At 37.0% G+C, this 21,982-nt stretch overlaps 3 protein-coding genes and 1 pseudogene across 5 annotated transcripts; 2 read left to right on the forward strand and 2 right to left on the reverse strand.

Annotated features, from left to right (window-relative positions):
• Window positions 1-5,634: 5,634 nt before the first annotated feature.
• LOC121769413 (putative methylesterase 11, chloroplastic) lies at window positions 5,635-8,567 on the forward strand. The gene is made up of 5 exons (XM_042166214.1): window positions 5,635-6,194; window positions 7,024-7,260; window positions 7,441-7,584; window positions 7,842-7,973; window positions 8,107-8,567. The coding sequence occupies exons 1-5, from the start codon at window positions 5,844-5,846 to the stop codon at window positions 8,377-8,379; spliced, it is 1,137 nt and encodes a 378-aa protein (XP_042022148.1). The 5' UTR covers window positions 5,635-5,843; the 3' UTR covers window positions 8,380-8,567.
• A 2,897-nt stretch (window positions 8,568-11,464) lies between these two features.
• Window positions 11,465-16,768, forward strand: LOC121767938 (putative receptor-like protein kinase At5g39000). 3 transcript variants are annotated; one of them, XM_042164268.1, is made up of 9 exons: window positions 11,465-12,178; window positions 12,266-12,314; window positions 12,665-12,886; window positions 12,990-15,118; window positions 15,238-15,347; window positions 15,435-15,645; window positions 15,758-15,989; window positions 16,117-16,258; window positions 16,347-16,768. In XM_042164268.1, exons 4-9 carry the CDS (start codon window positions 13,204-13,206, stop codon window positions 16,671-16,673), a joined length of 2,937 nt encoding a protein of 978 aa, XP_042020202.1. In that variant the 5' UTR covers window positions 11,465-12,178; window positions 12,266-12,314; window positions 12,665-12,886; window positions 12,990-13,203; the 3' UTR covers window positions 16,674-16,768. The 3 variants fall into 3 exon arrangements, with proteins under 3 accessions (XP_042020202.1, XP_042020200.1, XP_042020201.1); XM_042164266.1 differs by having other exon boundaries at window positions 12,266-15,118; XM_042164267.1 differs by lacking the exon at window positions 12,266-12,314 and having other exon boundaries at window positions 12,665-15,118.
• A 218-nt stretch (window positions 16,769-16,986) lies between these two features.
• Window positions 16,987-18,609, reverse strand: LOC121767943 (cysteine-rich receptor-like protein kinase 21). Its single transcript, XM_042164272.1, has 4 exons — window positions 18,101-18,609; window positions 17,704-17,941; window positions 17,473-17,620; window positions 16,987-17,366 (listed from the first exon to the last, which is right to left on the reverse strand). The coding sequence occupies exons 1-4, from the start codon at window positions 18,129-18,131 to the stop codon at window positions 17,184-17,186; spliced, it is 600 nt and encodes a 199-aa protein (XP_042020206.1). The 5' UTR covers window positions 18,132-18,609; the 3' UTR covers window positions 16,987-17,183.
• On the reverse strand, window positions 17,810-20,572 carry LOC121767941 (annotated as a pseudogene).
• Between the last annotated feature and the right edge of the window lie 1,410 nt (window positions 20,573-21,982).

A 21,982-nucleotide genomic window follows, 5' to 3' on the forward strand; every position in this document is an offset into this window, starting at 1 on the left:
GCCGATCCTTTTTCCGAGCTTTTTCCGAACCTTTTCCGAGCCAAGTGAGCCGTTGCACAGTAAGGGTATGCCAGGACTTGGAGTGCTGTGTTCGGGTGTCGTGTGCGCGTTTTGGGTACGCCGTTTGCGTGCGGGGTGTGTTTCGAACGTGTGACTTTGTGTGTTTGTTTTGTAATATGTTGTTAAGTGTATGTACGTGTAACGTGCTAGATGTTGAAGTCGTCCACGTAGGAATCATGCATTGTCGTTTAAACCTCGTTTACCCTGACTCTAATCATGATATTATTTATCTTTCAAAAGGGTGATCTTTTTCGAGGAAAGTGTGGTTGAAGGGAACTGTTTTAAAAGCTAAGCAATCGAGGTGGGCTTTTCTACCCTACTTTTATGTGGGTTATCTTTAAATACGGACTTTGTTCCGGAAATGTTTATGGAGGTGAACTGTTTGTCTTGCCAATTATTTTGTTTTGAAACCTATCTGAAGTGGTTTACCACATATGTTTAATCGAATTCGGGTCTGTTGGGCTGCGAACCCTCAGGCTAGTGTACACGAGACTGGGTGCCATCTGAGAGCAAGTTGGCCGGTCTAGATGACCTGGGGTGTGGCCACGCCCCTTGTCATGGTTTGGATCAGATAGTGTATGATTGAGGGAATAAGGGTGGCAATATCGGAAAATGACTGCGCAGTCGAATTTATGAAATGTGTTTTGTGTACTTGGGTTATTTTCATTATACTCAAAACCCCAATGTTACACTGTTATGGCATGACAAACTTTGATTTTGGCGTGTGTCCACTGAGTGCATTAAGTACTCAGCCCTGCATGTTGTTTTCTTAATGTGCAGGTTGAGCGGCGATGGGGAGGACGGATGTTGAGCAGTTAAAGCCAAAGTGTGTTTTTATCTTTTGGATGGTGTCGTGTCGTCATACCCGGCATCATCTGTCTTTGGGTCTTTTCCGCTGCTTGTAAACCGTCACGATGTTTTCATTTAAAACTCTGAATACTTTAACTCAAGAATGTCGTCACAGTACTTTGTTTTGAATTGAATTTCCTTTTATTAAATGTTTTCGAGTCAAATATTCTTGTTACCCCCTTTCTTCCCCGCTTCTTTATCCCCCCCCTAGTCGCGGTCCACCGTACTTCCTATCCTTAGGAAATGCGGGCGTGACATCTAAATTTATGAAATGGATAAAATATAATTTTAATGTTAAATAGATAAAATATGGTGCACAGAAAAAGAAGTACTCTTATTAATTAAAATTATATAACTTAGATAGACAAAAGGTAATTATTCTTACTACTAAAACTAAAAATAGACAATGTTATGTCACAATAGGACAAGCACATAGGAGTGGATGCCCCATAAAGTAGCATTCGAATCATGTAGATAAGACTACTAACCAACATAAAATATAAATCTAAGCCCATTACTTCCTTTTGTCATTTTTTTTTGGTGAAAGATTTGTTGGTGGACAAACAACTTTTAGCCTCTAGGGGATTCATTGAATTAAGCAATTGGTATATAAATTACTAACGAAATGAATTTTAGGTGTGATAACTAACATGGCATTAATAATGAGAAAGCGTAACCCAATTAGTAAGACTAGTATTTATTTTCCAAATTGTTAAATGTCTAAATCTTGTCACACAACGACTTAGTGAAAATCTCATACTCCCTCTCACACGTTACTTGAGGCTTTTTTTTGCACGTGATTTAAGAAAGTTGTGTTTAGTGAGTTAAATAAAGTAAGAAAAAGAAGACAGAGTAAAGTAAAAGAAAGAATAAAGTAGGTGAGATTAGATGTTTTGTTTTTAGTCAAAAAGATAAATGACTCAAGTAACTTGGGACAACCTAAAAAGGAATACAACTCAAGTAACTTGGGACGGAGGGAGTATAATCTATATAAATATAGATAACCCTTACCCCTTATGAGACATTTTAAGAGGTAAAGTTCTCATTTCTAATGTGGTATAAGAGCGGGCTCAAGTTGATGATGAATTTCTCTTTGTTTCTTATCTATCCCACAAACCCAATGTTCATTCTGATCCACATAGATGATAGTTCTTATCTCTTGTCTTGCGTATTCACGTGATGGAAGTTTGATATATGTTATTCTAAGTTTCTAACCCACACATGCGGAGCATGTTAAATGTCTAAATCTTGCCTCACATCCGCTTAACGATGATCTCATTAATACATACAAGTATGGATAATCTACCATTATAAGATTTTTTAAGATGATGAGTGGGTAATTTCTAATACAAACAATTACTTATCAAGAATTTTTTTTCCTATTGTAAGCAACTCTCAATTAATAATACACATTTATTTTTCAAACAATTATTCAACGATATCCTTGATTTTCCAAAGGTAAGTGACTAGAACAATCGTGGGAAATCTTTTTTTAATTTCCTTTTCCAAATGCGCATTAGCTGCATAGATAACAATTAACAACGCAGTAAGGATTTATTAATTCAGGCATTCACTCATAATTCAAATTCAATGTCTCACCACATTATTTATTTAGATTTTCAGACAATAAACTCTCCTGCATCCTATTCAATGCAGTATTGAATCTGTGACCTATTTATTCTCAACCTTGGGACAATTTCTGCTAATTGTAATGGCTACCAGTATTTAAATATAAGTTCATAAAAGTTCTTTAAATGTCCCCTAAAACAAGGCTTCTTATTATTTAAGTGTCATAATATACTATATTAACCACTTATTTGTATGATTCTACTATGTGTATATATAAATACACATGAGCGAATAATATATTTGGTATATAGTAGTATTAAATATCAGGTTGTAAAGGTGACAATATTTTGGCTTGTAAATGAGTTGTGTGTTTATAAAAAATCAAAAGAATAGGAAAAGTGAAAAGGGATGGGGTGTATTTGACTGGATGTTTAATATGGAGTTGTGATAAATGAAATAGTTTCCCAAAAGTTTAGGTAATTGCGTTCTATTTAGTTAACTTTTTTAATACAAATTGATTAAGAAAATTGACTATATTATGAGATATCTTAAAAAGGAAAGGACGACTAATTTATTACTCCACTATATAATTGATTGTATAATATAAAATATTCAAACGAATAAATGAGACCATAAACCAATTTTATTTTATATTGCCATCCTTGGGGTCGCCGGTGGTAATGGTATTAATTAAATGGTATTCATGTGAAACACCTAATTTTATTTGTAATTAATTATTCCCTACAATATCACACTTGAAAAGGTTAAAGTAATGAATTAGCCTTTATTTTTCATTCCGGAATTTCTCAAGAAAAATGATCTGCTTTCTATTTTGTATAATCGATTTTAATAATGTAATCCATATTCAATTAGTAAATTGCTAAATATTTGTGGATCTACTTAGAATAATTTGTTATTTGATTACAAATCCGTAGGTGAAGAAGGCAGCTTCCTATATCATCATCGTTTAATGATAATTATTTTTATATTAACTGAGTCAACTATGGCCGGTTAAAAAATAATTAATGGATTACCACTTTAATTCAAATCACAACTTTAATGGTGAAAAATAAAATATGTTAACGTGATGTCGTGTTTAAATTTTACCCTTTTTGACTCAACACCTGAATATTACTAGTGACATGCAAATATATTTCTATTAATTTTCATATTGAACGTTAACGTATTCGAATTGAATTCAAGCAACTTTTTCTATCTTTCATGTCACGTCGCAATTTCACTTATAAAAGTATACAGTTTCTCACCAGTATGCTCTTCAGGTAACAATAAATTCCTAAAACTTATGAAATGATGATGTTTTTCTAAATATATTGTTGGAAAATTACGAAAACATAAATACGTAATAGGAATTAATTGAAAAAATATGGTGTACTGGATCATAAATTAATGAGAGATTGTATTAAATGAATTATAAAAGTCAATATATATAGTTACAGAATTGGTGAGAGGTTGGGAATTAAATTCAATTCTCATATAAATAACATTCAATTTTATTGATTTTGATGTCGTACCATATATTTCCTAAATAATGTAGGTAATATATCCATGGCAAATTTGATATAAATATTTCATGCGATTACGAACAAAAAACAAAACTTGATGCCGACTGGAATCAAACCGACACGCATCTCTTAAAAGAATTGTAGGTTCAAAATTAGCTATAGACTGAAACTCAATTATTATCTTGCAAATTCAGAGTCTAAACAAAATTATACACTTCCTCTTTCACGTTAAAAAATAATCCTGATTTTTTATTAATATAATTTTTCTATATAACACAAATAGATTCTTTAAGTAGAAGAAATCTACATCTTCCTACAGTTTTAGGGCATAGACAATGGTGTGTGTCACTTCACGCACAACACGCACAAGCGGCTACTGGCAGTGGCAGACATATAATTATTTATAGATAGAGTCTAAGATTTCTAAATTTTATTTTAAAGTATATTTTTGAAAAATTTAAATTATTTATAAAGGCTTTTACATAATAATTTACACTAAACTTGAATAATATTTTAAAATATTAATAGAAAAAATAATAGTTTCAATGAGGGCTTTAGCCCCTCCTTCCTATCACTTGGGTCCGCTCCGTGGCTACAAGTGGAAAGGAGCGCGCACACATGTCCTCATCCAATTGGTGTCGTGTGTTAGCGTGTGCCCTCCATTTGAGGGCTGTGCATTCACCATTTAATTCCAATACTCCCTTCGTCCGCCATTAGAAGTCTCACTACTTAATGACACGGGTTATAAGAAATATTAAGAAAAGTGGATGGAAAAAAAGTTAGTGGAATAGGGGTTCCACTCGTATATATTACTAGTTTTCAATGAAATGTGAGTGGAATGAGTTAGTGGAATGTGAGACCCTATTACCATTTATGGTAAAAGTAAACCGAGACTCATATTCACGGACGGACTAAAATGGAAAAACGGGACTCCTATTCGCGGACGGAGGGAGTATATTGTAAGAAAAATGAAATTCAATTTTCTTATATTATAGTATAGTAAATTAAGAATTATTTTGTAATACACCACACTCTTGTCATGCATTTTCGATGAAAGATAGAAAGGTGAAACATATAAAGATATGTGAGCAAAACGTGGGGATGAGGAAATTTCAACGTGGGATGAAAATTGTAAAGTTCATCCACACGGCTATCTCATAGTACTACTTATAATTTTTTTTATGGGAAATAAGATTTATATCAAATGTTATTTAGCACTATGAACTAATTTATGAACAATTAATGTTATTTAGCACTTAACCATTGGACGTACCATTTCATTGATTTAGTTTTTCCCTTTTTTCATGTAGCAACACCCTTTATATATATTTTGTGTAAAAAAAGAAAAAAATCGTTAATTCTAGGATTTTATAAAATAAAAAATTGGCAAATGTAGTGTAGACTGTGTGTATCTGTATGAATGTTTGGTGTATAAAATACAGATGCTTTTATGCTGTGGGACCCAGGTAGGGGGAAGCACATTGCTAATATCGATTACTTTTGAGGTCAAAATGCGCATTCTATATTTCTCTAGGCCCTAATATCACTCAATCAGAAACTAAAAGGGTCAATGTGCAAATAAATGAAACAGTTGTTACGCACGTTCTTAACCCCTAACCCGCCCCCTTGAGCTTTCTTTCTATGTGTGAGAGCTGCTTTCCTTTCCTCTTTCGTCATCTTCACATTCACAAAACTGCCAACTGTGAATCCAAGCGATAGATTTTCGCACCTATACGTATACATTTCTACGGCGCCGTACGCTTATACACACACACGGTATACATCTACTTGCATGCGATGATCCAGTAGCCATCGAATTCTGAAACAATCGTGCTGTTATCCATGGGAGCGTGTTTCTCCCGCGGCGACAGATCGCCGCCGAAGAGGAGAGGCTCCAGGCGAGTCGCGAACCCCGCGGCGGACGGAGGAGGAGGCGCGGGGAGCAATCGGTGGGCGAGGATGCGCTCGTCGAGGAAGGAGGAGACCTTGATTCACGAGCGGGCGCTCGCGGCGGCGATTCTGTTCCAGCAGCAGCTGCAGAACGGCGGCGGCACGGCGGCGTTCGATCGGTCGGCGTCGCTGAGGTATCCGAACGGGCATTCCAAAAGGAATCAGGCCTTGCCTCGGAGCTCGAGCTCCAGAGCGCGGTCGCTCACTGATCCCCTGCTTCAACCTCATCAGCTAATTAATCAGGTAATTTTACAGAAAAATGACATAACTCATTGATATTATTTTATTAAATCTTATTTTTACCCGAATAACTATGCCTGCGGTGGTGATTAATTACAGAGATTTTGATTTGTGTTTTCATTATGATTGCTCCTTTTCCCCAATATTTAGTTAGTTTGAGTTTTATTGAAGTCTGTGTTGCTTAAAATTGTTAAACGAAAAGCAAAAACCAAAATCCTTTAAGTTTGGTACGAATTTATTATAGAATTTAAAACTGTGCCTATATCTTATTTCATCATTAATGACTTGAATGAATGAGCTTTAACAGTAGAACCAAACTCTTCATTTATGCTCACACTTATTGTTTTCAGTTAACCTGGTCCAAGTGAGCTTCCGATCTCAAATAAAAAAGATTGGTCGTGTCTGTATTCAAACGATTTTTTAATGATAAATGTCAAATTATGTACATTCACATAGTTACTTTACTATAGTACAGTATTCCTCAATTATGTTCAACATTCAGCAACTCAGGCTTGACACTTTAGAACTGTATAAATGCTTCTTATTTTTGGTATTCCAGTTTCGTATTTTTCAATTGTTTCTGGAGAATGAGAATTCTTGACCTCTGTGAAGCATGAAGAGATTTTACCGTACTGTTACTTCGTTTAGCAGATAAAACAAAAAAATTATACATCATATGTAATCACCTCAACACATTCTTGATAATACCGTTGTTTTTGTGGTCTCTCTACCTTCCGAATAACATTTCTTACATTGGTACTGCTAGTTCGAACTTCTGCCTACTTGCTTCCTCCAGTCTTATGAGTTGTCAATTTGTTTTCCTAACTGACAGGATATCAAGCTTGACGACCTAGAGACTAACCATTTTGTACTTGTTCATGGAGGTGGTTTTGGTGCCTGGTGCTGGTATAAAACTATTGCTCTATTGGAAGAGTGTGGATACAAAGTCACAGCAGTAGATCTGACAGGCTCTGGTATTCATTCATTTGATTCAAACAATATTACAAGTCTTTCTCAATATGTGAAGCCACTGACGGATTTTATGGAAAAGCTCACTGATGGGGAAAAGGTTATTGTTCTAGAACCTTACATGATGTTTTGGCTCTTTTTTAATGTACATTTTTAAGTTAAGGCAGTAAATAGCAAAATGTATGTAAGTTTCTTAAATTTTGTTTTCACCTAACTAATCCCTATTCCGAATATTCAAGTAATTGTTTCTCATGATGTGCTTGATCCTTGATATATGCAGGTTATTTTAGTTGGTCACGATTTTGGGGGTGCATGTATATCATATGCCATGGAGGCGTTTCCTGCTAAAATTTCAAAAGCAGTTTTTCTTGCCGCAGCTATGTTGACGAGTGGTCAGAGTGCCCTTGATATATTTTCTGATAAGGTTGATTTTCTGATTGACTGCTACCTAATTTGATTTGTGGATTGACTACAACCTAATTTTATTTGTGGAATCAAGTACTCACTCCCACTTGTATGGTGGGAGAAAGTGAACTTTTTCTTGTTAAATGTTAATCTTGACAATTGTTTCTTAGTTGTGATGATCACACTTTGTTGTTTCAGTTTGAATCTACGTTCAATGGATGAGATAGCTTGCTGCATTTTCTTGGTGATGGGAACTGAATATGTTTGTAATTTCAGGTTGAGTCAAATGAGTTGATGCGACAAGCTCAGGTTTTTCTATATGCCAATGGGAGGGATCAGCCTCCAACTGCTATTGATTTTGACAAATCTATCTTGAAAGACTTGCTATTTAACCAGAGTCCCACCAAGGTATTGTGTCCCGTTACCAGTTGAAAGTGAAATGATTTCTGTCCGATTATTAGAAAAATAAAACCCTCAGTTTTTAGTATGTTGTACTAGTAATGTGTTGCTAGCTGATTCATTATTCAAATTCTTCCCACAGGATGTTGCATTGGCATCTGTCTCGATGAGGCCGATCCCCTTTTCACCGGTTTTGGAGAAACTCTCCTTTTCGGAGACAAACCATGGGTCTGTGAGAAGGTTTTACATCGAAACACTGGAAGACAATGCTATCCCGATTTCTGTACAGGAAAGCATGGTCAACAAAAGTCCCCCGGAACGTGTCTTCTGTCTCAAAGGTGCTGATCACTCACCATTTTTTTCCAAGCCTCAAGCGTTGCACAAGCATTTAGTTGAAATATCTCGGATTCCTTGATCCGTACCTGTTTTGAATAGCTCCTTCCTTCATGCGATTGCACTTGGCATCATCAAAATATTGTTGTAGACAGTTTAGGCGTCCTGAGTTTTAAATGGCATCAGAGATGCTGTTGGAGATAATTTGGCTGTCATCCTCATTTCAACTGATACTGAAATTCATCTATTTTAGTGAACGTTCTCAAAATATTTATATCTATTGGATGCGATATTCTCGTTCTCAAAATATTCATATCAACTGATGGGAAAATTCATTTTTTGTCGATAATATCAAAGGTGTTTACTATTTCTAGACTCTCAAGACGAGTCCTATTTTTGTGATTATTTGTCCATTCATGTGATATTCCACATTGAATGGTCATTAGATAACTTCATCCCAAGTTAATTGAAATACTTCTTTTCAAATAAATCAACACAATCTTTTCAACACGAGATTAAAATAAAGATTGATTTTTGACAAATTATAGCATCCAAGGAAATACTCGTAGTTTGCAGACTCCATCAACACGCATCAGCTGGAAACTATATGCAATATAAAACTCTAAAATTGCATAGAAGGCAAACCAACAAAAAAATTGGTGCAAGTTCCACTCATTTCAACAAAACAGATTAAGAACAAAATCAAATACCCAATGAGATATTAAAAACAGTGCATTCAAGCTTCTGGTAATTGAAGGAACAGTTAATCATAGACAGTTCTAGCTGAAAGAAATGCATATCTCCCTATCAAATCCATCTAACACCACAACACCATTGCATGACAATGCACAATAACTAGCTATCACAAATACCAAAGAATCAAGCATATTTGAAAGAAATAGGACACCAACAAACCTATTACACAAAGAATTAGAAATACTACAAATCCTACTACCCAAAGTATTACATATAAGAGAAATACTTTGATTCCAAATTGCGCTTCGTATGGAATTCAATAAACCAAACAAAAGTCATACATCAAAACTATAATCACTACATCGATTCAGTGAATCATCATCACGAGTCATCGGATCTAAGCGAAACAAAACACGATATAAAGGGGAAGAACAAAAAAAAGCCGACCGAAATTAGAATCCGAGCTTGGTACGGCGCCAGTGGCGGCGCTTGGCGTTGTAGCGGATGGTGTTGTCGGTGCGCATCCGGATCCAGTAGGGGATTGGTCTGTTCTGCCTCTGCTTCTTCGCCAGCTTCTTCTTGATCATGAAAGTCTTGTGCGACGGCTGTCAAATTCGCAATTAAACAAACAGTTAGAGATTGGATGCATTTCCAATCGGATGAACAAAAGAAAATGTGGAGAGAGAAAGAGAGAGATGCGAACCATGGCTTCGTCTTCTGTGAGCTCTGATCCTCTAGGGTTTGCAACGGCGGCAGTAGCGTTCTGAGCAAAGTGGCAACGCTGTCTATTTATATATAAATATATATAAACCCTAGTTTGTGTAACATAATATACTGTCCATTTAATAATTAATTTTATTCTGTTGTGAAAGATTAAAATAAAGAAAAGAGCAAAATTAAAATTAGTACTATCAGAAAATGAGGTTTGTGCTCTTTTAGTATCCAATATTTAAAAATTAGTTTTTTAGTTAAAAAGTTTTATAAATCTCAAATTCAGTCCCCATTTTTACTTTTTTCTCAAAGTAGAGAATGAGGTTTGTATCCTTTTAGTATCCAATATTTAAAATTCACTTTTTTAGTTAAAAATGTTCCATAAATCTTAAATTCATTCTTGATATTTATTATTCTATCCTTCAACCATTGAGGGGGTGTATTTGTCCATTTAGCTTTGATTTGAGAAGTGAGTTGCACCAAACTTGTGATTTTGAATATTTTTGTACGTCTGTTGTTGATTGTTAAGGACAAAATTTTTTTTGTGGTCTTATTATTTCTTTGTATATTATCTCAAAACAAATTATTTAAATCTTAATAGTGCTATCTGAAAATGAATTATTTAAATCTTTGTAATATTATTTAAATTATTGCATTACAATCGGAAAATTAATATATGTATTTGTAATATTATTTAAAAAATATTGAATAATTTAATTTTAAAACTATGAATACATATTAATTTCTCAATTCTAATTCAATAATTTAAATAATAGTACAAAATTATAAATAACTCATTTTAATTCTCATGGCCACCGGAATCCTAAGTTCGAGTAATAATGGCAAACATCAATCTTATTTGGCAGGGCTCAAAAGTCAATTCTAATAAAAAATTAATTCTTTCATTTGTAAATATCATACTTTCATTTTCTTTGGTTTTGATTTTAAAACTGCAGTCATCCTCATTTTATTATAAACGACACATCAAATATATTTTACTATGACCATTTACATTAAATTCAACTTAAATAAATATTCATTATTTATATTTTTTATTTACAAAATTTTAAAAAGTTTTAATTTTATTTTAATGTAAATTTAAAATAGGTAGTATGTTTTATTAAAAAATAAGATTGGTTTTGATGTACTATTAGAGCTAATTGCCTATTCTATTTTAGATTTGATTTTACTGTACTTTTGGGGTGATATTATAATCTTATTGGACAAATTGCTTATAAAGTCATGAACTTTTATAATAATTTGGTTTTTCCGTGAACTTTAAATGTTGAATGAAAAATCATGAATTTTATTGGACTGTATAAATTTCCCATCAAACCCAACCCGATAGTTTTCCGACACAAACTTATCATACGTGGCGCGCCGGAGGCGTGACTTGGCATATGACAAATTTAGGGTTCAATTCGAATTGTGGAATTAATGATACATTTATGCTGAATTCGATTTGTATGTTTAAGTCAATTTATATGCTGAATTCGATGTATGTTTTCATGTGTGCTACTTGTATGTTTGCGATAAGTTAAGGATCAGAGATTGCAAAGATAGAAGATAAACGATCAGAATTAGTGGACTTTTGCCAAGTTACGCCTCCGCGCGCGCCATATAGGATAAGTAATTGTGTTGGAAATCTATTGGGTCGTTGCACGAGAAATTTACCCAATCCGGTGAAGTTCATGACTTTTCAGTAATATTTAAAGTTTAGGGAAAAATCAAATTATTTTGAAAGTTTAGACTTCGCCGACATTTCCCCAACAATTTTCCCTAATCATATTCGTCCTGGCTTCCCCAACATTTCTTTCCCTTCTCATCGCAGGGCGACGATCGGAATCATGAGAAATTGATTTGGATGTCACAGTTGGAATTTGGAAGAGGGTGACTTTGGCAGTGGAAATTTGCCAAAATGGGGAAGAAGATGAGAGATTTCACTATTCTATGTTTTACGGTGCCAAGTCGGATGAAGAACTGCGGAAATTAGACGAAGCAATAGATTCACTCATAACACACATCTAATTCAATATCAGTCGAAGAGATCACATGTTTGAAGGGAGATACGACCATAATATTAGTATGTATTGGTGCGGCCGTGCCGGAACTTCCTTTCCCCTCAAGCTCCAAGTGGATTTTGAGGCTCGATTCTCTGCTCCCGCCGCCGTATCGTCCTTTACGTTAGGTGAGAGTGAGAAAGCTCCAATGTCACGGTGGGTTCGAGTAGACGACACCCTCTCAGTCTCATTCTACCGGCACCTACAATTTCATAATCACAATTTAGGGCATCATTCCCCTCGCCGCCCTCTTCCATTCGAATTTAGGGAATGTTTAACCAATACGACGCAAAGCTATGAAACCCGAACGATAACGTATGCTCTTGGGTTTGGCAAATGCAGGGAGCCTGCTTTTGTTGAGGATTCATAGTTTGATTACGATAAAGCTAACGGAATTGGGAATCATTTGGGAAGGTAATGAATTTGAATTAGATCATTTGATAAGATTTGCATTCTCCCTTATTAACGAAATTTGAATAGAATTGGTTAACTTCTTAACAGATAGAAGGGTACTAAAATGTTAGTACGTGGCAGTTTCATCGGCAGAAAAGTTAGTCACTCAACTCAAAAGTCTACGCTTTACATTTTCTACAATATCAACTTGTGATGAAAACTTCCACGGATATTTACGTGCATTCATACTGCACAACACCATCTTGCCATTCTGGTCAATGGATATGAACATTTGAAATTTTTCGGACATGAAAAATGAAAAATGAAAACAAGGGCTGTCATTTTTCAGTTTGCTAATTCATTGGCAAAGGTTTGAGTTAATGCCTCCAAATATACCCAAGTGCTTCCTTATCACCATGAACCTCTGTCGTTTTTTGGTTGCTGTACTAGTTTTGTGCTTCCTTATCACTATTACTGCCGGCAGCAATGATCCAGCTCGCATCACAGGTGACGTCTCCATTAATTGTGGCTCGGATGGAACTTATGCAGCACGCAGCGGAAAGGAATGGCTGGGAGATGTTCGAGCGAGAGTTACTTCAGGGCTGCAATTAAGTGGCTCGTCAACAGTCTCAACTGTTGTCCACAATTGGGCCTCTGCTGACCCAACTCCTCACCAGACTGCGCGCCTCTCCAAGTCTAAATTCTCTTACTCATTCCAAGTGAATGCAGGTCAGAAAATTATCCGCCTTCACTTTAATCCCACAGCATATAGAAGTTTTAAAGGTCTAAAAGACTTATTCACTGTTGAAGCCTGCTCTTTCACTTTGCTCAGTAATTTCAGCGCTTCCATCACAGCCGGTGCTCTTGGTGTGAATACTTTTGCAAAAGATTTCTGTTTAGATATACCAGAAAACCAGCAGCTTATTATAGTTTTCTCTGCTGAAAGTAGTCCATCCTTAGATACATATGCTTTTATAAATGGTATTGAAATTATCTCAGTGCCTGCTAGTCTTTCTTACTTTCGGGGTGGAGATGTTGGACTCCAGATGGTTGGCCAGAAAGCCCTGGTCTATGTCGATAGCAGTATTGCACTTGAAATAGTCCACCGTATGAGCATTAAGCAGGATTTGGTTTCATCTGCTGATGGTTCCAGGGACATGTTTGCAATGTGGTTGACTGCCCCCAAGCAGAAACCTGGCAATATCAACAACATAACCTGGAACCAACCTGTTGATGTCGGATTCAGGTACCTGGTTAGGCTTCATTTCTCCGATAGACGACTCAACATGGCTGAGACTATAGGCCTGAATTTCAAAGTCCTGATCAATGAAATAGTTGTAAGCAGTGATGGTGGCATAGTCGAAGTAAGGGATGGTAGCATCCCCTGGTATGAGGACTATGTGGTGTTGTTGAATGGCCACAAACAAGAGGGGAAGCGCAATCTGGTTATTTGTCTGCAGTCAAATCAAGATTTTAAGGATATGGTTGGACCTCTTAAAGGATTTGAAATACTGAAGCTGAGCAATCCTGATAGCAGTCTAGCCGCTCCAAATCCTCTGCCTCCAGCTCAGGATTCACCACTGTTGACTTTCCAAACTTTGTTTATGATTATTGGTCGTAGAAATGCAACTATGACTTTTGCAATAGCTGTAATTTCTCTAGTGAATATAATTGTTCACTTGTTACTGAAAAGTTGGGGAAGTTGGGGATCTAGCAGTAGTGAGGAGGAAAACAAGCCATCAGCTGGGGCTGAAAGGCTCTTGCGTCGTTTTTCACTGGCTGAGATTCAATTGGCTACTAGAAATTTCAATAATGAACTTATAATTGGAAAGGGTGGATTCGGTAGAGTGTACAGAGGCCACATTGATAAAGGGCAAAAGACTGTTGCTGTAAAGAAGTTAAAACGAAATTCTAGGCAAGGAGCACATGAGTTCCTGACTGAGATTGAAACTCTCTCGGAGATCCGACATATTAATGTTGTGTCTCTTATAGGATATTGCAACGAGCATAGGGAAATGATTCTTGTTTATGAACATATGGCATGCGGATCACTGGCTGACCACCTCTACATACTTCCAAAGGACAACAGTAATTGTTTCTCTTTCACCTGGAAGCAACGCCTGAATATCTGCATAGGAGTAGCTCGAGGCCTAGAATATCTTCATACAGGCTGTGGCATCATACATCGTGATTTAAAGGCCTCCAACATCCTGCTTGATGAAAATTTTGTTGCTAAGGTCTCAGATTTTGGATTGGCCAAACCTGAACAAAGAAATAAGCTACAAAGCCATGTCAGCACAAAAGTTAAGGGCACAGTTGGCTATGTGGATCCCTATTATGTCACAACCAGTAAACTAAGAAGGAAAAGTGACACATATTCCTTTGGTGTAGTGTTGCTGGAGTTATTATGTGGGAGAAGGGCAGTGGATTCAGAAGTTTTAATGGATGAGCAGATTCTGACCAAGTGGGCTCGAGATAAGATTAACAAGGGGGAAGTCGATCAGATTATAGCTTCAAGTTTAAGAGAGGAAATTTCACCGAATAGCCTGAAAACTTTTGTGGCTATTGCAGGGAGATGTTTAAATGATGACCCAAAAAATCGGCCAACAATGTCTGAAGTTGTGCTACAGCTTGAGTTTGCACTTAAGCATCAAGAGAGCAACCAAAATTTGGTGTTGAATGAGATAACAAGTGTTTCAGTTGACTTACACCCTTCAACTTCTAATGATAGAATTGATGTATCTAGAGATGCACCACCAATAATTACCACTACACAAAGGCAGAATCTCACACTTCCTCTCGGCAGACAAACTAGTGGAAAATTTGGTATAAATAGAGAGGTTACATCTGGTAAGAAACAATGGACAAGATTCACAACAGCTAAGCTATTAAGATTTCGGCCATGGTATGCATTTCGGAAAAGAGCCAAGCCATCCAAGAAAAATGAATTGTTATTTCAAGGTATAGTTGCAGTTTTTCTTTCATTATAAATGCCTAGATTATTTTCTTCTGTATTGAAACCAACTAAGCCTACCCCAGCAGATGTTCAACTGATAGTGCCCTTTTTACTTTTGAAACAGAAATTGCTGTTGGATCTCTGCAATATGATTTTGCTAGAATCAGAGCTGCAACCAATGATTTTTCATTTGCTAACAAGGTTGGGCAAGGTGGATTTGGGTCTGTTTATAAGGTAATTGAATCTATTATTTCTGTATATAGGAAACACACAATTCCCAATGGGTAATTTAGTGGGAGTATTCTTTTATTTTGAAATCAGGGAATGTTTTCAAATGGTCAAGAGATAGCAGTCAAAAGGTTGTCTTCTAGTTCACGTCAAGGCAACAGTGAATTTGTAAATGAACTCATGATATTGGCGAGGCTTCTGCACAGAAATTTGGTAAAACTCTTAGGTTTCTGCCAAGAAGGAAATGAGAGGCTTCTCATATATGAATTTGTTGACAGATTAAGTCTAGACCTCATCCTTTTCGGTAACATTTTTCTTTTACTTGTATGGAATATCAATCTTCATTCATCCATTTTCACAATGTCAAAAATATTGTTGGAGATTTAAGAATGATATATTATTATTTCAATATGTAGACCCAATGAAATGTTCGTTGGATTGGGATCGGCGATACAAGATTATAATGGGCACTGCGATGGGACTTCATTATTTGCATGAGGGTTCTGAACTCAGAATCATTCACCGTGATCTAAAAGCTAGTAATGTACTTTTGGACAAAGATTTGAACCCCAAAGTTGCAGATTTTGGCATAGCAAGAATAATGGAGGCAGATGAAACTTCAAACACCAGCAGGATTGTTGGGACTTAGTGAGTACTATCAGTATTATACTATGCTTATACTGTTTAAAAGACTATATTTACAGTCACAGGTTGAAGTCATTAACCAGAAATTATGAAAAATGTTCCTTACTAAGTCATTTGTTTGGTGTTGCAGTGGATATATGGCACCCGAGTATGCAATGCATGGGACTTGCTCTGTTAAGTCGGATGTGTATAGCTTCGGAGTGCTGGTACTGGAAATCCTGAGTGGCCAAAGAAACAGGAATGACATGAATGGGGAGGACCTCGTGAATGTTGTAAGTATCAGATATGGATATATAGTTATATGCCTTATTGCAAAGTAGGAGTAAAATTTATGAAACCATATTTGGTTGAATCTGGCAGACATGGAAAAATTGGCGCGAAGGAACAGCTGCAAATATGATAGATCCTAGAGTGAGGAGGGGTAGCACGGATTCTCTGGACGTAATGTTGAGATGCATGCACGTTGGGTTGTTGTGCATTCAGGAAAGCCCAGCTAGTAGGCCAACAATGGGTTCTGTCACTCTAATGCTTGGTGCCTCCACCAGCACACTCCCAACACCTTCAGAACCGATATCTAATATGGTATGTGAGGAATATCGTCCAACAAATACGTATTACAGTCAGGCTGAACCTGAAGCATCTGCCTGTAATATGGATATGTCAGAAACTGAGTTTTATCCGCGGTAATATAGCTATAATTTGTCATCCAATAGAGGATTTGTGTTGATTAACTCTAAAATTGTTGCATCAGAAAATATGCAAGTTGGATATATTATACTCCAGTATATGTTCTGCACTTCTTTTTGCTCCCCCTTTTCAGTTGCTTGTTAGTGTTAAAGAAAATAAAATCTTTAAATCAGCATGAGTAATAACCTAAGAAAGAATATATTGATGACTATGGTATGGGCATTATGTTTGGTCCATAGTCAAGTCAAGCAGTGAGGTACATCCCCGAAAAAATTAAATAAATGAATAAATAAATATAAGAAAACAAAATAAATAAAATAAAATGAATGACACAAGTACTTGTCTGTTTATTATCTGAGTAATAACTGACGGAAACAACCAGCCGCACAAAATTCAAGAAAACGTACAAAAATCATTACATAATCAATGTGTATTTCCTACAACTGCGTTGGAAGTACTCAAAAGTTACATTTATTAACAAGTACTGCTCCACAGCTCTTGTTGCTGCAGTTAGATTGCGTCTCCGTCCAGCATCTTAAGCACGCTACACATGGTTGGTCGGTCACGTGGATGCTCTAATGTGCACTGTAAACCTACTCGAATGCACCTCAGCGCTTCATCGGCTGGAAATTGCTCATCAAGTGAGCCATCTACCATGTCTAGTGTTTTTCCTTCACTCTGCAGTTTCTGTGCCTAAATATAGGAACATAGGATACACTTTTCTCATATATACCATTCAATTTTACTAAAACTAGTATGAGAAGTTTTAAATTGCACTAAAAGTAAGTCTAACACGTACATAGTCATGAAGCTTCATCTGTTTTAGCGTATGAAATCTCCACGCTCCCTGCCCACTTACGATCTCTAGTATCACAACTCCAAAGCTGTAAACATCTGATTTAACTGAAACTCGGCCGTGCTTCAAACGCTCTGGAGAAATATAGAATCTGTAGAACACAATTAAATTAAGACAGCTGTTTGTTGCAAAGAAACACGTTGGAAAAGACAGAAGAGGAGCGAGAGTACGTACGTGGTACCTGCAGCTAATCCTGTTTCTACTTCGGTTTGATGTTCTAACAATTTTATAGAAAAGCCAAAGTCTGAAATTTTAGGAACCATCTCATGGTCCAGTAAAATGTTGCTTGATTTCGGATCTCCATGAATGATTCTGAGTCTAGAATTTTGATGTAGATAATCAAGTCCTCGAGCTATCCCCTTTATCACTTTGAACCGAACTGGCCATGGAAAGCTTTGCTTTTTCTCGTCACCTAGGAGTGAACTTTATTATGTTAAATTGCACTCCATCTCTGTAGCACTGACCATAATACTAACATAATGTAAACTAAGAAAATGAAAATTTGGAGTCCGTAACATCTTGTTTGGATAGAGGCTTAATGAGATTATGTCAAGATTATGAAGAAACCAACCTATAAATGTATCTAGACTTCTGTTTTCCATGAACTCATATACAACGAGTGATTCTCTGCTGTGACTGCAGCAACCAAGTAGCTTGATAATGTTTTGATGGTCGATATTGGGAAGCAGATGAATTTCATTTTTGAACTCCTTGATTGATTGATCAGGAGATGTTTTGTGCCTTTTCACGGCAACTCTTGTTTTGTAGGTAGTACACCCTATTAAACACAAATGATTTTAAGTATCGAGCAAGACAATTCTAGTTCGGGCCTCTATATCTAGTACTCAAAGGGTTGAAATGGTGTTAACGAGAAAGATAGTCACCTTGTAAACAGAACCAAATCCACCCTTTCCGACTTTATTTGAGGAGGAGAAACGATTTGTAGCAGCTGAAAGTGTATCCCAATCAAACACTTTCAATCTTTGATTTGCATCTCTGATTTCTGCAGTCACAACCAATCATATGTTTTTATTGTTTTACTAGTAATTATGAAGTACAGTAGTAGTAAAATGGTTCTCAGTTTCATTACCTGATAGTAATAGATCATTATTCTTGGATGATTTACTTCTGTTCCATGACCATCTTGATACCTTTGTACTAACCACCTTTGGGCTAGTTTGCTTTTTTGGGGAGCATGTGAGAATTTGCAGTCCTATATTGGGCACTGATGACTGCACTGTGTCTTCCGGTTTTCCAATTTCGTCATACGAACTTAATATCTCATCCGGAGTCAAAATCTGTTTACTTAACTGTTGTTCAAGTGCAAGCTCCAGCTGCATCACAACTTGGGACATCGTTGGCCGATTGTTTGGTTCGTCCTCTAAGCATCTTTCAGCAATCTCCACAAATGTCTTGAGGCTGCTCGGAGAAATCTCACCCCTCAAAGTCGAATCTACAATCTGATCAACTTCTCCCTTGCTGTTCTTATCCTGAGCCCACATGCTCAGAATCTGCTCATCCTCTGTTACCCCTAAATCCACTGCTGGTCTCCCACACAATACTTCGAACAACACCACCCCAAACGCGTATGTGTCAGTTTTCCTTGTTAATTTACGCGTGTGGAAATAATGTGGGTCTAGATAACCCCTCGTGCCCTCAACACCACCCCGACCAGCACCGATGCAGATATTGAGGCGTTGTTTCCACGTGAGAGAAGAAATTTGGCGTTGTTTCCTTGAACGTCTGTATATGTGATTACCCAGTGTTCCACCAGCCATATAATCATAAACGAGAATCATTTCCCCATGCTCATTGCAGTAACCTATCAGTGAAACTAGATTAACATGACGCAACTCAGAAAGTGTTTCGATTTCAGTCAAAAACTCACGTACCCCCTGCATGGAGTTTGCGTTTAACTTCTTTATAGCAACAGTCAGTTGGCCTTCATCAATGACGCCTCTGTAGACATTGCCAAACCCACCCTTTCCAATTAAACGCTCCCCACTGAAGTATCTGGTGGCCAGTTGGATCTCAGCTAGAGAGAAGCGACGACAGAATCGTGCAGCTTTGGGTGATGACTTGTTTTCTTCCTCAGTGCTGCTATCTTCCCAAAGTTCTCTCAACTTGTGAACAATGATGCATAATAAGGATATTATTGCTATTGTAATAGCAGCAGTTGCATTTCTACGAACAAGAGATGCAAGGAAAACTAGGATTGTTTGGGATAGTGAATCCCGGGACGGAGGCAGGAGATTTGGACTAGCCTGACTGCTGTCTGTGTTGCCCAACTTAACTGCTTCTGATCCTGCAAGGACTTCATTGCTACCTAGAATCTCGATGCCATTTATGAAGGCGTACGTATCCAATGTTTGACTGCTTTTGGGAGAGAAACTTATGACGAGTTGTTGGTTTTCTTGTATGTTTAACCAAAACTCCTTCACAAAAGTATCCACACCAAGAGCCTCAGCAGTAAGTGAAGCGCTGAAGTCACTCAGCAAGGTAAATGGACCAGCTGCAACGGTAAATAAGTCGACTAGCCCTTCAAAGCCTCTGTATGAAGCAGGATTAAAGTGAAGGCGGATAACTTTTTTACCGTGACTGACTTGAAACAGGTAGGAGAACTGGGAACGTGAGATTCAGGCTGTCTTGTTGGGAACTGGATCAGCAGATTTCAACTCATGGTTGACAGTGGAGGTCATCGATGAGCCTTTTATTTTCAGCACGGAAGATAATCTTGGTTGCGTATCTCCTACCCATTCTCTCCCGCTGCGTGCTGCAGAAGTTTCAGTTGAGCCAGAGTTGATAGAAAATGTCAACTGTGAAGTAGGTCAGATTACTGGTCATGGCTATGATTGTGACGAGCAAGAAGAGCAATGGTGTAGTATGTGAAATTCGAGCCGGTTTCATGGTTCTATTTTATGTTGGTGTGTTAATCATGGTAAATCCTGCTGATCCACTATATAAACTACTGTCTGATTTTCTGTTAGTTGGTGTGTTGATCATGTCAAAACTGTCATCCTCGCACCCATTTTTCAACTTGAGGCAGGTGTTGAAAGATTGTTGATGTTCCTTTTAGATTTTTATTTAAACCAAAGTCATAGATTAGAAACTTATAATAGAGTGACAGGCTTGAATGAAGATAAAAAATATTGCTTTAAATCTCAAGCAACACAAGGGGATTGGATAAACTACTGGAAGTCTGAACAGCAAGGCAGTAATCTAAGTTTTAGTCAAAATTTGGATCAGGAGTGATGTCATCCGAGTCTGAATCCAAGACTATGAAAGTTTTTATGTGCATGAGTCATGACTGTAGTTTGCTGGTTGATCTGTAAATTTAACTCTACTACTACTAGTTTGCCAACCAAAACATTTTTATTCATTGGCCTCAAGGCTCAAAGAGGTTGAATTAGTTCTGGTTTGACTTCTCTCCATGGATTAAGATCCCTCGGGAGATTGGTTTCCAAGTTCTTCGTTCAATTTCAGTTTGGAGTTTTGGTTATTTTGGTATGCAAAACATGTTATTCTACTTAACTATGTTTTAGATTGTACTATCCACTGATGCTGTCCATTCTCTATCTGTTTCTATCATAACTCATCAACAGTCTATGATTTGTATCACCGAATTCCCCTAACTCGGAGCATGAATCTGTGTCTGGTTTCCGTTTCTTTTCTAATTCTCTGCTTATTAATCACATTCTCATCTTGTAGTGTTTATCAAGTTGACTTCACAGGTGATGTATCTATCAACTGCGGCTCTGCTGGAGCTTCTCTGGCTATGGCTTCGGAGACTCACATTACTCCCAAAACTCTCCTCATTGCTGCAGTTGATCCAGTTCCACCGTGTTTCTACACATATCAACTGGATGCAGGTCAGAAAATCACTCTCCTTCACTTTAATCCAACTCCATGCAGCCCTTCCCAATGAACGAGGCGAGGTGCTATTGATTGTGCGGCTTGAATGCGATTCGTGGCTCGAGGATAGCACCCGATTTATATTTATTGTAACAAACTCCTTTCGGTTATGCTATTTTGTATGCTAGCTAAATTAGCGTTTGGATTGTAATGCAATTATATAGTATGTATTAATGAATAAGTGTCATTCCTATGTCTATCTTCTTTCCTTCCTGTTTGTCTTCTTTCACGGAATTAGCGGACGAGCAACAGCAACAGCATTTGATTGCTCGGCAGCCCCCCCAGGCATTGTTTTTTCCGTGGAAGATTGCTCGTCTTTCGTTGATTTTTGTCCGTGCCGTGTTAACAAGTCTTGAAATATCGAAAACAAGTCTAGAGGAAACAGTGGGTAGATTTTGTATGAATATAGAGAGCACGTGCTCATAATCAAGAATGCACTGTGACTGTGATTACGATGTTTAGTTGGAAAATTAGGTGGAGAAGAAAGGTCATTTGCAGCTCACGACAAAGCCACATTTATTGAATCTTCATCAAATCTAGA

Source organism: Salvia splendens, chromosome 15 (assembly GCF_004379255.2).
Source record: "Salvia splendens isolate huo1 chromosome 15, SspV2, whole genome shotgun sequence".
NCBI classification, from domain to species: domain Eukaryota; kingdom Viridiplantae; phylum Streptophyta; class Magnoliopsida; order Lamiales; family Lamiaceae; genus Salvia; species Salvia splendens.

Excerpts from the sequence above, each read along its gene's own strand:
- LOC121767943 (XM_042164272.1), bottom strand. The coding sequence starts at position 18,131 with ATGGAAAACAGAAGTCTAGATACATTTATAG. Across the intron at positions 17,621-17,703 it reads GGATTAGCTGCAGGTACCAC|ATTCTATATTTCTCCAGAGC; the intron begins GTACGTACTCTC and ends TGTGTTCTACAG. Across the intron at positions 17,367-17,472 it reads AGATGAAGCTTCATGACTAT|GCACAGAAACTGCAGAGTGA; the intron begins GTACGTGTTAGA and ends TCCTATATTTAG.
- LOC121769413 (XM_042166214.1), top strand. The coding sequence starts at position 5,844 with ATGGGAGCGTGTTTCTCCCGCGGCGACAGATCGCCGCCGAAGAGGAGA. Across the intron at positions 7,585-7,841 it reads TTGATATATTTTCTGATAAG|GTTGAGTCAAATGAGTTGAT; the intron begins GTTGATTTTCTG and ends TTGTAATTTCAG. Across the intron at positions 7,974-8,106 it reads TTAACCAGAGTCCCACCAAG|GATGTTGCATTGGCATCTGT; the intron begins GTATTGTGTCCC and ends TTCTTCCCACAG.
- LOC121767938 (XM_042164266.1), top strand. The coding sequence starts at position 12,538 with ATGCCTCCAAATATACCCAAGTGCTTCCTTATCACCATGAACCTCTGT. Across the intron at positions 15,348-15,434 it reads GATTTGGGTCTGTTTATAAG|GGAATGTTTTCAAATGGTCA; the intron begins GTAATTGAATCT and ends TTTTGAAATCAG. Across the intron at positions 16,259-16,346 it reads GGGAGGACCTCGTGAATGTT|ACATGGAAAAATTGGCGCGA; the intron begins GTAAGTATCAGA and ends TGAATCTGGCAG.